General features: G+C 70.4%; 2 protein-coding genes across 2 annotated transcripts; both read right to left on the bottom strand.

Annotated features, from left to right (window-relative positions):
• Positions 1-2,180: 2,180 nt before the first annotated feature.
• Positions 2,181-9,692, bottom strand: MST1R (macrophage stimulating 1 receptor; the record flags this gene model as incomplete). Its single annotated transcript, XM_082015813.1, is given in 23 exon segments — positions 2,181-2,280; positions 2,282-2,440; positions 2,516-2,652; positions 2,735-2,900; positions 3,009-3,118; positions 3,194-3,303; positions 3,306-3,374; positions 3,454-3,492; positions 3,495-3,533; positions 3,615-3,824; positions 3,904-3,996; positions 4,067-4,226; positions 4,306-4,452; positions 4,533-4,760; positions 4,860-4,953; positions 5,078-5,239; positions 5,353-5,498; positions 5,587-5,764; positions 5,841-6,010; positions 6,220-6,390; positions 6,469-6,594; positions 6,677-6,865; positions 8,086-9,692. Coding segments are annotated over 23 exon segments (4,227 nt in total). The 5' UTR covers positions 9,310-9,692.
• A 2,738-nt stretch (positions 9,693-12,430) lies between these two features.
• On the bottom strand, positions 12,431-14,071 carry LOC309416240 (vacuolar fusion protein MON1 homolog A; the record flags this gene model as incomplete). Its single annotated transcript, XM_082015812.1, has 3 exons — positions 12,431-12,571; positions 13,048-13,195; positions 13,306-14,071. Coding segments are annotated over 3 exons (1,055 nt in total), but the record flags the coding sequence as incomplete, so codon positions are not given.
• Between the last annotated feature and the right edge of the window lie 149 nt (positions 14,072-14,220).

Raw genomic sequence — 14,220 nt, 5'->3', positions numbered from 1 at the left:
GCCTGGCACCCATCTGCCACCCAACGCCAGCCCCGGGCACCCGCCCTGCCCCGCGCTGAGGAGGGCAACACGCAGGGCGTCTGTCCAGCCGTTCGTCCGTCCGTCCCCATCCCTCCCTCCCTGCATCCCGGCTGCAGCCCTGCTGACACCCCGGCGCCCAGCACCCCCCAGCACCCCCCAGCACCCCCCGGCACCTCCCGTTTCTGATCCAGCCCGTAATAACCGCGCAGCGCCGGGCCCTTCCCGTTGCCACGGCAACTCGGCAGCGTAGCCGAAACGGCGCTGCTTGGCAGGGCCGGCACCCACGCCGGGGACCACGGCCACCCCAAAACCCGGGCCTGGGGAGCACCGAGGCCCCGCCGTGGGGAAACTGAGGCGCCGTCCCGGCAGACCCCCAGCTGCGGGGGTGCCGGGGCCCAGCCGTGCTAAAAATACCCTCCCGCGGGCGGCGGCGGAGCCGTGCAGGTGCGAGGCGCCGGCGGAGACGGACAGCTTGGCCCATGGGAGCTGACGAGGCCGCGGGCTCCGGCGCCGCTTAATGAGCGGCCGAGGAGGTTTTGTTTAAAGCCGGCGCCGGCCGCAGGGGCCCGCCTGGCCGGCCGGGCAGCAGGGAGCCGAGCTGGCCCTGGCCGTGGGGCCGGGGCATGTTTCAGCGGCCCTGGACTTGCCCCCCAGCATTCCCTCCCGGTGCCCCCAGCCCCGAACCCTGCCCTCGCCCCCGCCCCGAGCGCTGGACGTGCACCCAGGGGGGTGGCGCCCACCACCGGCCCCCTCCTCTCGCCCGGTGTCTTGTTCCAGGGGATTTTTGCCCCAAAATCGGGGTGGGGGGGTGGGGTGGAGGGGGCCTTCTTCCTCACAGATGTGACGTTTGCCGCCGCCGCCAGCAAAAGCAGCGGAGAAAGCCGGCTCGAGCGGCAGCGAGCGTCGGCGAGGGGCTCGGCCGCGCTCCCCCCGCTCCTGGGCAGCCCCGGCGCCAGGCTCCGGGCGCTCCCCACGGCCCCTGGCAGCGTCCTGTGCACGGGCAGCGGCTGAAGCAATTAGGGTGTCATTAGGTGAGGCGGGTAACGAGACTTGGTCACCGCGCGGCAGCCCCGAGCCCGGTCCGGCGTCCCCCACCAGGCCCCTGTGCAGGCAGGCGGCGGGGGCAGCGGTGGGGGCACCGTGGGCCGGGTGCCGCCGCCATCGCACGTCCGGGGCACCGCAGTCCCACGGGCACCCCAGCGCCGGGGGACACTGTAACCCCACGCCCTGGGCTCCGTGACACCAGCAGCACTGCGGTCCCATGCCCGGGCACCCGTCAGCCCAGGAGCATCGTGATCCCACGGGCACCACGATCCCGTGATCCCAGGGACACCGCGACCCGTGTCCCGGGCAGCGGGATCCCGGGGGCACGGTCACCCCCCGCCCAAGAGCACGGTGCTCCCTGTGCCGCCTGGCACCCCTCGGCCCACCCTTGCCGCACCAGCCAGGCAGGCGCCTCCAGCCAGGAGGGGGAATTTTAGGAAAACCCTTTTGCTTGGTGCCGGCGCTGCCTCCCCCCGTGCCCGGGTCACCCCTGAGCGCAGGCGCCCGTGGCGGGACCCAGGGCGCGTGGGGTGGCCCCGGCGCGGTGGGCACCGTGGGCCGGTGCCCGGGGTAGCCACGCCGGCGCCGGTGCGCAGGTGCCCTCCCGTGGCTGTCACGGGAACCGTGGGTGCAACCTCACCCACGCCCCCCCGCGAAGTGGGTGCCCCCGGGAGGGTGGGGACCCGGGGCGGGGAGCCCCCCCATGCAGGGGGACAGGAGTGCTGCCAAGGTGGGGCGCCCCCCCCCCAAAGACACAGCCCGGGAAAAAATATAATTAGGTTTTAATGAGCAATTCGAGCAGCCAAAGGGCTGGAAACCCCACGGGACGCCTGGGTGGGCCAGGCGGCCCACCCACGGCGTCCCGCTGGGGCTGAGCCCCGGGCCCCACAGCACAGCCTTACCCAGCCAGTGCAGGACGGAGCCCCACGGCACCCCGCTTGGTGTGGAACCAAGCCTGGGGAGCACCCAGCAGGGTGCAGGTGTGAGCTGTCGAGAGCACCCCACAGCACCCAGCCACCTCCCAGCACCCATCCCATAGGAGGGTGCCCCATAGCACCTGGCTGCACGCTGCATCCCTCCGACGGGGAGCGTGCCCACGGCGTCTGGGGGTCCCATCAGCACACAGCCGTGTCCTCCTCCTCGTCCTCCTCGTCCTCCTCCTCGTCCTCCTCGTCCTCCTCCTCACCATCGGGCAGCTGCCCGGGGGGGCAGGGGGAAGGGGGGGCCGTGCTCCAGGTTGACGTAGGTGACGGCCAGGTTGACGTAGTGCTCGCCCTCCAGCGCGGCCAGGACACGCTCCAGCTCACCCACCAGCCCCGCGAAGGACGGTCTCTCCTCGGGCGCTGGCACCCAGCAGCTCAGCATCACCCCGTACCTGCCCCGACACCCCCGTCAGCACCGGCAGCCCCCTGGGATCCCCCACCCCCCCGCCCGCCCCAGCCCCACTCACAGGGTGTCGGGGCAGTGGCAGGGCTGCGGCAGGCGTCTCCCCCGCAGCAGGTAGCGGGCCATGTCGTAGGGGTCCACGCCGGGGTACGGCGATGCGCCCCGCGTCAGCAGCTCCCACATGAGCACCCCGAAGGACCACTGCCGAGCAGAGAGCTGCCATGGGGCGGGGCAGGCGCGACGGGGACCGGGGATGGGGCGTGGGGACGGGGGTCGTGCCTACCACATCCGACTTGGTGGTGAATTTTTGGGTCTGGAGGCTCTCCAGCGCCATCCACTTGACGGGCAGCTTGGCGTGGCGGTGCTGCCGGACGCTGTAGTACTCCTTGCCGAACACATCCCGCGCCAGCCCGAAGTCGGCCACCTTCACCGTCAGCGTCTCGTCCAGCCTGCGGGACACCGGTTTGGGGGCGGGGGGGGAGGCCACCGGGAAGCACCCCCATGCCCACCCGCGGGTGACCCCGTGGCGGGGGTCCGGCAGGCACGGCCGCACTCACATGCAGTTCCTGGCCGCCAGATCCCGATGCACAAACTTCTTCTGGGCCAGGTATTCCATGCCCAGGGCCACCTGCAGCCCGAAGCCGATGAGCTCCTTCACCGTGGGGCTCTGCAGGGTGGCAGCGGTGAGTGGGGCGAGCTCAGCCCCTCCCCAAGCCCCCCCCCCCCCAGGGTGCCCCCATACCCGCTCCTGGGCGCGGATGAAGTGGCGCAGGTCCCCGTGGCGCATGTAGGGCAGGACAACGAGGGGCAGCCCGTGGCGGGGCAGGCACACCCCCAGCAGCGAGAGCACCTGGGGTGGTGGAAGCTCTTCATGAGGATGCCCTCGCGCAGGAACTCCTCCACCTCCTCCACGTCCGTGATGCCTGCCGAGAGCCAAGCCGTGGGGCGCCCCGCGGCCACGCCGTGCCGCGGGACCGTGCCGTGGGAGCAAGAGCTACTCACGGTGCAGCGACTTGACAGCGCAGTGGAGGTCCCCCAGCAGGGGTCCTTGTAGGTGCCGTGGTAGACGCTGCCGAAGTGCCCTGCGGGGACGGGGCGGCGTGAAGCTGGTACCACACACGGCGAGCGGGCGATGCCACAGCCAAATTGGGGTGCGGCATCACCTTTGCCGATGACCTGGTGGCGGTGGGTGACGAGCCGCTCCTCGGGGATGAGGATGTCCTTCACCTCCTCCAGCAGCTCCGGCCGCAGGTCCTCCAGGCAGCAGGACGTGGCCCTGAGCAGGGGCGCGGGGGAACCGCCACCCGCCATGCTGGCACCGGTGAATCGCGCCCGGGGCCCCACCAGGCCGGGGCTGCCCGCCGCAGGCACCACTGCCGGGACAGGCAAGCGGCAGGATGAGGGCTGGGCAGGCGCCCAGCACCCCAGCACCCGCCGGCGGCACCCGCTTACCCAGCACCTCCCTGTAGTCGACGCCGGGGCGCTGGGTGGTGGTGGGGGGGTCACTGCGGCCGGGCTGCACCAGCAGCTCCAGGTTCTCCGTCCCTGTGGGCAGCGGGGGTGGTGTGGCAGGGGGCCGGGGGGCAGCAGGGTGCCCGGTGAGCGCGGCACTCACCCCCCCGCTTCCTCCAGCGCCAGCGGAGCAGCACGGCGGCCAGGACGCAGCAGACCAGGAAGGTGACGCCGGCGCCCAGGGCCAGGCTGGCGGCCAGGTCCAGCGAGGCAGCGGCGGGCAGCACCCAGCCCAGCGCCTCACAGGCGCCGTTCACGCAGATCTGGGGGAGCGGGGGGCTCAGCGGGGTCGGAGTGGGGGACACCGGGGACCGGGGGGTCGCCCAGCCGGGGGGTGCTTACCTCCACGGGGGCCCCGGCCGGGGGCAGGCGCAGCTCGCGGGGCAGGCGGCACGTCACTTCGTTCTTCAGCACGTTGGGGTGGCAGTCCCGGCCCCCCACCGTCATGGTGATGTTCATGCAGGCGGCCACGGCATCCAGCCCCAATTGCTGCCCGGACACAGCGCCCTGAGCCCAGGGGTCCCGGCAGCGGGACCCCCCGGCCTGCCTCACCCCACTGCCCCACGTACGTGCACCTCGATCTCGTCGTCGCCGGGCTTGAGGCGGAGGCGCCCGCCCTCCTGCTCCAAGGGGAAGACCTCGGGCTGCGGGTAGTAGCGGAGGCGGAAGAGCCAGCGGCCGGCGGCGCCGTCCAGCAGCACGCTCAGGTTCCCCAGCGCCGTCTCCACCTTGCTCTCGAAGGGGAAGGCTGGGCTGCGGCACAGCAGCCGCTCCGGCGCCCGCGGGTCCTCGCACTCCTGCGGGCGGGGGGATGCTGGGTGCCGGCGCGGCACGGAGCCCGGGGACGGGGCTGGCAGGGCAGGGTGGGGGTGACGGCCTCCTGCCCCGGCGCTTACCGCGGCTTCGGTCCTCACGCCGCTGGCTTCGAAGCGGATCTTGGCGCGATAGACCGAGTCCAGGTGGGTGCCGACGACGGTGAGCATCGAGCCCCTGTGGGGTGCACATGGTCCCCGGGGTGCGTGTGGTCCCCAGTACCTCATCCAGCCTGGCCCGGGGCGGTGGGGAGGCCGGGGCTGTCACCCCCCGCCCGGGGAAAGGGAACCCACATACTCACGCGTAGCTGCAGATGGGGACGATGGCCGAAACGAGCGGGTCGGGGCGGTACTGGAAGGGCATGGGGGCCGGGAACTCCTCCCCGTCGATCCACAGGGCCACCCGGGCTGTGCCCAGCCCGCCGGCGGCGGGAGCCGTGCACTGAATCGCCCCGTCGCCCTGCCTGGGGACACGGTGGCCGCGGCTGGAGGGGACAGCGGGGCTGCAGGGGGGCCCCGCGCCCGTCCCCGTGCCAGGGACCCCGCTGTGCCCGGCGGGGGCTGGGCAGGGGTGTACCTGGGCTGCCCGAGGAGGGGGCACTCGGAGCCATTGACCATCACCCGCCAGCTGCTCCCCGCCGAGAGGTGGGTGCCGTTGAGCCAGAGGTGGGTGCCACCCCCCCGGGGGCCAAACAGGGGGTGCAGGGTGCTGACGCGGGGCTCCTGTGCAGAGACGGGTCGGTGGGGTGGGCGGGTGAGCCAAAACCCCCCTCCAAACCCTGCCGGGGTGTCCACCAGCGCAGGGCCATACCACGAAGATGAAGCCGCTGAGGGTGGCCGAGCCGCGGACGCGGAAGCTGGAGGGTCCGGCGGGTTCCTCCACGGTGAGCACCACATCGGCGGGGCCCCCCGCCGCTGCCGGGCCCCCCGGCTCCAGCTCGCACACCAGCACGTCCACAAAGTCCTTGCGGCGGGAGGTGGGCAGGGGTCTGTGGGGCGGTGATGGGGGGTCAGCCCTAGACCCCTCTCTGCTGCCGGCACCACCCCCCTGGCACCGCCGCGCACCTGTGGCTCTTGCTCTCCTCCGGCAGCACGGCGCAGCCTCGCTGTCCCACCGCCACCTGGTAGATGCCCGGGGGGCTGTGGCGAGGGTCGGGGTCCAGGTGGGAGCGGAAGGTCATGCCGCAGAGCGTCACCCGCGTCCGGCCCCGCAGCGGGGCGCTCCGGGGCTGGAACTGCGGGAGAGGCACCTGCGTCATCCCAAGCCCCGAAAGCCTGGTGACGGTCGCGGGTCCGGAAAGCCACTTCCCCGGGAAGCGCGACACCCATCCCGGCCAGGGGGTCTCCGGATGGAGTAAAGGTCCCACCACGTGCCACCCCACGTGTCACCTCCCTCCCCATCTGAGTGCCTGGGGTGCAGGGGGGGACGGCGGCGCAGACCTACATCAGTGAGGACGGGCGGGCAGCTGTCCTGGACCCAGCGGCCGGCGCACTCGTGGCGGCGCGTGCACCCGTCCCCGCACCAGCCGCAGCCCATGAAGCGCTCGGCCCGCAGGCAGCGCTGGCACGTGGAGAAGTGGCGGCAGCCGGGGCCGGTGACGTTCAGGCGCCACACCTGGGGCCAGAGAGCGGAGGTGAGCGGGGTGCGTGGGGCTCAGCGCCCGCCCCGGGCCCCCCGGGCCCCTCCACTCACCTTGGTGCCGGCGGCAAAGAAGAGTGAGTGGCTCTGCAGCCCCGTGGCACCCCGCACCGGCCCCGGCTCCCCCAGGGAGAAGTTGGCCAAGGTGAGGAGGTAGGAGCTGGAGCGCTGGAGCACTATCTGCGGCGGGGCAGAGCGGGGGGCTGAGCGTGCCCCCCACCCTGCCGGGAGCCCCCCACCTCACCTGGCCCCCCCATCCCACCTGGAAGATGCGTCCCTCCGCCGTGCCCAGGTGGGCCACGGTGACGTCCCCCAGGGCGGTGATGAAGATGGAGGTGAGGAGGACACCAGCCAGGTGCCCGTCGAACAGGTCCACCTTATGGGAGGCAGCGGGGACAAGGGTGGGCTGGTCCCAGCAGCTGGTGTCGGCCACTGGTGCCGAGAGGTTCACCTGCGGCAGAGCGCGGTGTTGGTGCCTCGGAGCCAGCCCCAGCACCCCGACCCCCCCGTACCTTTGTGGGTGGGCACCAGCTCCATCTGCGAGACATTTCTGGGAGCACCCGATTGCCCAAACTCCTCTCCAGGCTGGGAAAATTTTGGGGGAAAAACCACATCCGTGGCCCCTCCCGTGACCCCCATGCGGCATCAGACCCTGCCTTCACCTCCCGCCCCATCTGGATGTGGTTATCAGTGCCAGCACCGCAGGGTGGGCACCCCAAAGCCAGCCCTCCCCGTCCCCAGGGCTCGGGGTGGGGCTGGGGATGAAGGGGGACACCAGGCGCCGGGGGGTCCCCACTGGCCCCCACCGATGCACGGGGCTGGGGGTCCCCTCCCGGCTCGCCCTGCCCCTGGCGTGAGTCAGAGGCAGCGAGCTGTCTGCGCCTCGCGTGGGAAGAGGAGGGGATTTGGCCGCACCTCGCCCTGTGCCTGGCTGAGAACGCCAAAACTTGTGTCACGCGTGCTTGGCAGCACCCTGCCTGAAGAGGAGACCCTGCTGGGTCGTCCACCTGTCCCTGTCCCGGCCATGGCGGGGCTCGTCCCTGGGACACGGTGTTCCTGCCCCGCGGCTGTGGCGGGCGAAAAACCCCGGTGACTAATTGCGCTTCCGCCTGCGGTTTATTTGCCCAGAGAAGGCGTCGGCCCCGGGGCCGGCGCGGCAAGGTGGGAGCGGCTGGGCACCCCGCGCACCCTGGCCCGGGGAACACCGAGGCCCAGCGGCTCCCCATCCCCTGCACAATAAACAAGCTGGAGAGGGCGGCCATCAACAGCCTGGCGCCAGGGACAGCCACCGCGGGGGCCAGAGCCGGTGCTCCCACGGCAGCCGCACCGAGGAGAGGCACTTTTGGCACCGCACGCGGCAAGCGGCGGCGCGCCCGTGTGCCGGGACACGTGTCTGCGGCACACGGCTCGGGCGAGCACGGGGTGCCCGGCGTGGGGAGCGTGGCCGGATTCCCACCGGCACCCTACCTCTGGTGAAATGCCACGGCCCTTGCGGTAGGCGTCTGGCGGGGCTGACTCACACCCGGGGTGACGCCGCTCTCCCCCTGCCCAGCCCACCCCCCGTCCACCCTGCTTTACCAGCACTTCCCGGCATCCCCGATCCACCTCCCCGCACCACCAGTCGACCCCCAGGCCCTCCGGGACGGCCGCGGCGCGGTGCGGAGGACTCACGTTGTGTGGGCAGTACTCCACCGGCTGGAAGAAGCTGAGCCCCCGCAGCAGCGGCGGGTGCCCGGTGCCGCAGCACTTCTCCATGCCCTCCTCCATGGCCTGGTTGAGGAGGCGGACGGGGAAGGCGCAGACGGCCGAGTCCTCCCGTGGCACCCAGCTCTCCGGCTGGCTCTCGGCGAAGGCGCCGAAGAGCACCGTGTCGGTGTCGTTGATGCCGAGGTCGCGGGCCAGGCGGGCACCAGGGCGGGCAGCATGGGCAGCCTGCAGCAAGTTGTAGGCGACGTCCCGCTCAGCATCCTCCTCGCCACCGCGCCGCCGCCGCCGCCGCCGCTTGGACTCGAAGCGGCAGTCGAGGACGAGCTCACGGTAGCGGCGCAGGTCGCGCTCGTGGGTGCTGAGCCGCGCCAGGCGTGTGTGGTACGCCGCCGAGCCCGGCCGCTCGGGCTGCACCGTCAGGAAGTAGACGTGGTCCCCATCAGCGAAGGAATGGATATAGTGGATGGTGTAGTTGTCCCGGTATCGCGGCAGCACCGTCAGCCACTGGAAGTCGTCCGAAAAGCCGTCCAAGGTGCCCTTCAGCCTGCGGACGGACACCGACTGTGGGCTGTACCGCGCTGCCACGCTGCTGTTGACAGTGGAGCCGAGGTAGAAGAAAGAGGCGTAGGAGGTGGCCACCACGGTGGCACTGGTCCCCAGGGGGCTGGCCACGCAGTCGGGGCAGGACGTGGGTCTGTTGCCCGTGGCCGAGTACAGGCAGCGTGTGGTCGTGATGGCCACCTCGCCATCCCGCACCTCCAGCTGGTGCTGGTAGCACAGCCCGTGCTGCGCCGTGCCGCAGCTGTACAGCCACGGCTCCAGCGGGTCCAGCAGCAGCAGGACGTTGTCCGTGTCCTCGGGGCCATGTGCGGCAGCTGGGCACAGGCGGCAGATCTCACACTCAGTGCTGCCCACCGGGCCGGTGACAAGGACAGAGAGGAGGCGCAGCTCAGGGCTGGCCAGCAGGATGCGGTTGCGGACGGCCACAAAGATGGCAGCCGGGCCGGTGGAGTCGGCGAAGACAGCGATGTTCTGCACAGGGCTGCCGGCGTCGAGGCTGGGCAGCACGTAGGGGACGGAGAAGTTCCTGGTGGAGCTGTAAGGGATGCGGGGGCACTGCCAGGAGCTGGCGCCCAGCGAGGCCAGGGCTTGCGCCAGCAAGAGGCACGCGTGGCACGACAGCCCCATGCTGCGCGGTGCCGCCGGAGAGGCGTTATCGATGGCGCTCAGCACCGAGCGGGGGCGGGACACGCGGAGGACGGGTCACCATTGCATCTGCCAAAATAAAGGAGAAAGGGTTTTACCTGCTGCGGTCAGGCGAGGACCCTGGGGCGCCGCCGCAGATGCGTGTGCGGTGGGGGGTGCCGGGGTCCCCCAGGCCCAGGTGACGATGGGTGCTGCTGGGGGACGATCGGCCCCACCAAACCTTTTCCCAAACACCGCAAGTGGGAGGTGAAGCCAAGCTGCCCGCGGCGGGGGGACAAATCCTGCCTGCTGCCACCTCCCAGGCACCCTCGCCTGGCCCCCACGACCCTGCCAAGCCCCCTCCTGGGGACGGGAATGGGGACCCTGCCAGCCCCCCGGGGGATAAGGAACCCGAGGGACCCCTGGGACGGGGCTGGGGACCCCTGCCACCCCCGGCACAGCAATGGGGATCCCCGCGGGACTGGGACATGTCCCCTGCCAGCCCCCAGGGACACGGACCCCGACGTACCCCCGGGACCGCCCCCCCCGCCCTAGCTCACCGGGGCCGGGAGCGGTGCCCAAGCCGGGGTCCCCCCCGGTGCCGCGCCGTGCCGGGCCGTGCCGTGCCGTGCCGGGGCGGAGCGGGGCCGCGCCGGAGCGGAGCGGGGCGGGGCGGGGCGGGCCGGGGCGGGCCCTGCCCACGGGCCGCGCGGGGCTCCCCGAGGGCCGGCACCGGCACACGCAGCCCAGGGGGACGGGGGTGCTCGGGGGGGGGACGGGACACGAGAAGGAGTCCCCGGGTTCGGGGGGCGTCAGGGGGAGCCGGAGGGGCACACGGTCCCGGGGGGCCCAAGCTTGGGTGGGCACGGTGCCCCAGAGGGACACAGGTGAGAGCCGGAGCCCGCCATGGGGACGCGGGTGCAGGGCTAGCATGATGCCTCCCGCAGCCCAGCGCCGGCCAGGTGGCCGTCGGAGGGTCCCCGTGGCTGGGAGGTGGCTGCCAGCGTCCCGGGATGCTCGTGGGGTGCAGGCATGCCGGCACCCCTTGGTCCCTCAGCCGCAGCCCCCAGCGCCGCTACCACCGGCGGCAGGAGCTGTCGACACCCTGACACACAAAATCGCCGCTTCCCCGAAGCTGCCCGCGCTGGCGACTCACGTCCAGGCCGGGGAGTCGGCCTTCCGGGGGAGCGCGGCAGGCCCAGCATAGGGTTTTCAGCCGGAGGGCAAGAGCAGGGCCGGGACAGCCGCAGCTTTGCCCGAGGAGCTGTGGGAGTTATTTCGGTCGTGCCCATTCTTTGTCTTGTGCCCCTTTCTGCCCCCCCGGTCAAGGGCTGCCTGCGGCGGCAGGAGCTACCGGCGCTGGGACGTGCTGCAGTTCCCAGGGATGAAGGAAAATGCTTTTCATCCCGACGGGCGGCGCGGATTTGTGCTCAAAGCGCCCCGTTGCCCTCGGGCGGTGGGTCTGTGGGTCCCAGCTGCGCACGCCGACTTTTCCTCCAGCCAAGCAGGGCGCTGCCTCGTGCTGCCGGGGGCGAAACTTTGGTCCCAGGAGGGGTTGAGCATTCCAAAAACGGGCTCCCCTGCCCGCACCACCTGGCTGGCCTCAGCCCTCCCGGGCTCCCGCCCCGCGTTGCGCAAGGCCCGGCGGTTACACTTGGCCCCGCGCCTTACCCAACAGCTCCTTCCTCCGGCTGCGCGTCTGCTGCTCAGTTTCGACATTAGCTGGCCCCAGCCAGCTCGCCCCGGGATTTTCGCCGCTCCCACCCTCCGCTGCCTCCTGCCAGCACAGCCCCGGCTGCTTTGCACCGCTCCCCAGCGGCTTTCCTGGCCCCTGGCAGGTCCCCCGGGCTGGACTGCACCCTTCCCAAACTTGGACCAAACCCACCCCCTCAGTGGACACCCATGAACGTGACGAGACTTGACTTAGGGTCCAGATAATGTTTATGAGCAAAGACAAGCGATTACACTCTGGCCGGAGCATAAATATGGGAGCTGAGTCCCTGCACTAGCCCTGCCGGGTCCTTCCCGGCTCCCTCGGTGTCTGGGTGCCCCACCGGTGGCTCTGCCCTTCCTTGAACACCCGTCCCAGCGCTTGGCAGACAGCCCCAAAACGTGGGGTTGTGCTGTGCCCAGCGTGCTGCGGCATTCACGGGTGCTCAGCCCCACGCAAACCAGTGCCTGGGGACGACGGGGAAGGAGGTGGCTCCCATGCAGCAAGCTCAGCATAGCTGGCTCGAAGGGCTGGGTTTGGGGGGCAGGTGCCCCCGTGCCAAGGGGAAGACGCTCCTTGGGCTGGGAGGGCATCAGGGCCCCGTGCCAGCGGGGTCTCCAGGAGGCTGCGCTTGAGCTGCCCCTTTAGGGGCTGCTGCCCAGGAGCCAGCACCACGAGCCCACAAGCACCCCGCTGAGCTCCCCTGTACCCCGAGTCTCTCTGGGGCTGCTCTGTGTCCCTGTGGGGAGGTGGGCAGGACCCCTCTGTCCGAGCTGGGGCAGGCTGACCCACCACCCTGCCTGCCAGCGGCCCCAGGGACAACCTTCTCATGGCCATGGTGGGACGAGTCCGGGCAAACCTGCTGGATTGCCAGGGGGTGTCTGGCACTTGGGGGGCCCGGCTCCCCCAGGGCAGGGAGAAGAGCAGTGCATGCCCCAGGCCAGCCCTGTCCCCCACCCGGGTGGTGTGCCCCACTTTCTGTGGGCACAGCAGCACAGGGGTCCCCCCAAGTGCTGCCACATCTCTCCTGGGGACCCCCAACATTGGCACAGCTGCGTGATGGCAGAGAAAGGAGAGTGCCAGGCAAAGGCCGTGGGACCAGGGGCTCCAGCAAGCCCCGCTCCAGGACCCCCACAACAAGGGATGGAGCTGGGGGCTGCAGAGGAAGGGCAGCCCCGCCAGCCTGGGGGCACTGCCTGCAGATGAGAGAAAGTCCTGCTCACCCCTTCCCCAGGCAGCTGTGCACCCCGTCCCTAACACCCAGGTTGGACAGTCCCATGGATGCGTTTCCCCAAGCTCCGGGGTCCCACCATGCCCTCTCCCCCAGACTCATGGCCCAGGCTTCCCCGGGGGATGGGCTCCCCAGCACAGCGGGGGCTCCCCCAGCTGGCACCATGCCCTGGGCGATGCCCGTCAGTATGTCTGGGGCGTGAGGATGAAGAGTCGATCTTCCTCCTTGCGGATCCACTTCATGAGCTTGTTGACAGCACTGATGGCACCAGCCTTGGTCCCCAGGGGACTGTAGCATATGTAGAGCTCGAAGGCGCTGGTTACCTGGGTGAAAAAACAGGGTACATACTGTGCACACGTCAGCACCCCGCTTGGGGCTGGCACTGCATCTTCCTGCCGTGGGCTGCAGGGAACGGACACCGGCACAGGGGCACCAGCACAGGGAGACGAGGTGGCAGTGGGGTCCCCTAAATGGGTGGCACCTGCTTTGCTCAGAAGTGGGAGGACCAAAGCCCAGGGTTTGTCCCCAGAGAGGGTTTTCTCCACAGCACTGGGGAGCTCAGGACAGCGCATGGCACAGCCCTTGGTGTCGGAGCTCGCTGGCCCCTGCCACTATCCCTGCCTGTCCCTCCCTGGCACAGGGGTGCATGGGGGCAGACCGACCCCCAGAAAGACTGTGCACAGGCTGGGGGCCACCCTGGGGACCACGGAGCTGGTGCTCTGTTGTGCCGCCCCGTCCCTGCTCTGCCATGCAGGACCGGAGAAGATGGCCTCATCCAAACCCTGCAGACAGCCCTTACCCACGCCAGGAGGTTCTCACGGGGGCCCGTGAAGTAGATGTTCTTCAGGGGGCGTGAAGAGTTGTGAGCACGGCTGTGGAGGTACTGGTAGAGCCCCAAGAGCCGCTCCTTCTCCTCATCCCGCACGTAGGGTGCCTCAATCTCGGGGCTGCAGGAACACAGCACCCCGTTAGCCCCCTGGAGAAGGGGATTTGTGGAAAAGGCTTGCCCCATGCCCCAGGCCACGACCTTGGCCCTATGGTTCCCCAGGGGCCTCACCTGGTAAAGAGCCCAGAGCTTTTCGACTTGTAGATAAAGTGCCGGAGGTCGGGGATGCCCACCTGGGAGACGCTGTAGAAGGGGGTGCGCAGGGCCTCCTGCAGAGCGTGGTGCACCCCCCGCCGCCGCAGGCGCTCCTGGAAGCGCCGCTTACAGTCGGAGACAGTGAAGAAGTCCTCACGGTCGGTGGAGACCAGCAGGAGGCACAGGTCCATCTCCTGCTCAAGATAGGAGATGTGGGCATGGAAGAAGCCACTGGAGTTGAACTTGGGGAGGCAAATGGGAGTCCAGGCTTCACCCTCCCGGAAGGAGGAAGAAGAGCTGATGAGGTTGAAGAGCAGATGGAGGTCAATGGGGTGGAGGAACTGATCCTTCTTCCTCACAAGAGACACCAGCTGGTTCCCTGACAGGAGGATGGAGAAGACCAGGCTCTTGGCCTTGGCCTGCTGGAGGCTGGTGCTGACAGCATCCCGCACGCTGGCGGCTAGGGGCAGGCAGCGCACGGCGCCCATGAGGAAGCTGGGGTCGTGGGCCATGAGGTCCAGCAGGTTGTCGGTGATGCGCTCGGAGCCGGCCAAAAGCCTGCGCAGGTCATAGTTCTGCTTCTGCTGGAAGATGTGGTTGAGCTGGGTCCAGGTGAGCAGGCTCAGGATCTGGTAGTAGATGTAGAGCAGCTCATGGGCGATCTCCTGCTCTGACTGCTGGGTCCGTGCCACAGCCACCAGCACCAGCGGGCTCCTCCGCACGAAGACCACCTTGTAGCCATCTGCTTGGGAGGGAGTTCCCCGGGGGGGCCGGGGACAGACCTGTAAGCCTGGCTCCCCAGAGCTGCAAGGCGGAGCCAGGCTGCAGCCTACCCCCCGCCACCAATCTGCCCCTGGGAACAGCTCATGTGGCCCATGGCAGGGGCACAGC

Source organism: Phaethon aethereus (assembly GCF_964289735.1).
Source record: "Phaethon aethereus genome assembly, contig: HAP1_SCAFFOLD_732, whole genome shotgun sequence".
Lineage (NCBI taxonomy): Eukaryota > Metazoa > Chordata > Aves > Phaethontiformes > Phaethontidae > Phaethon > Phaethon aethereus.
The sequence above is the reverse complement of the archived record's forward strand: the minus strand, read 5'-3'. Positions and strand labels throughout refer to the sequence as shown.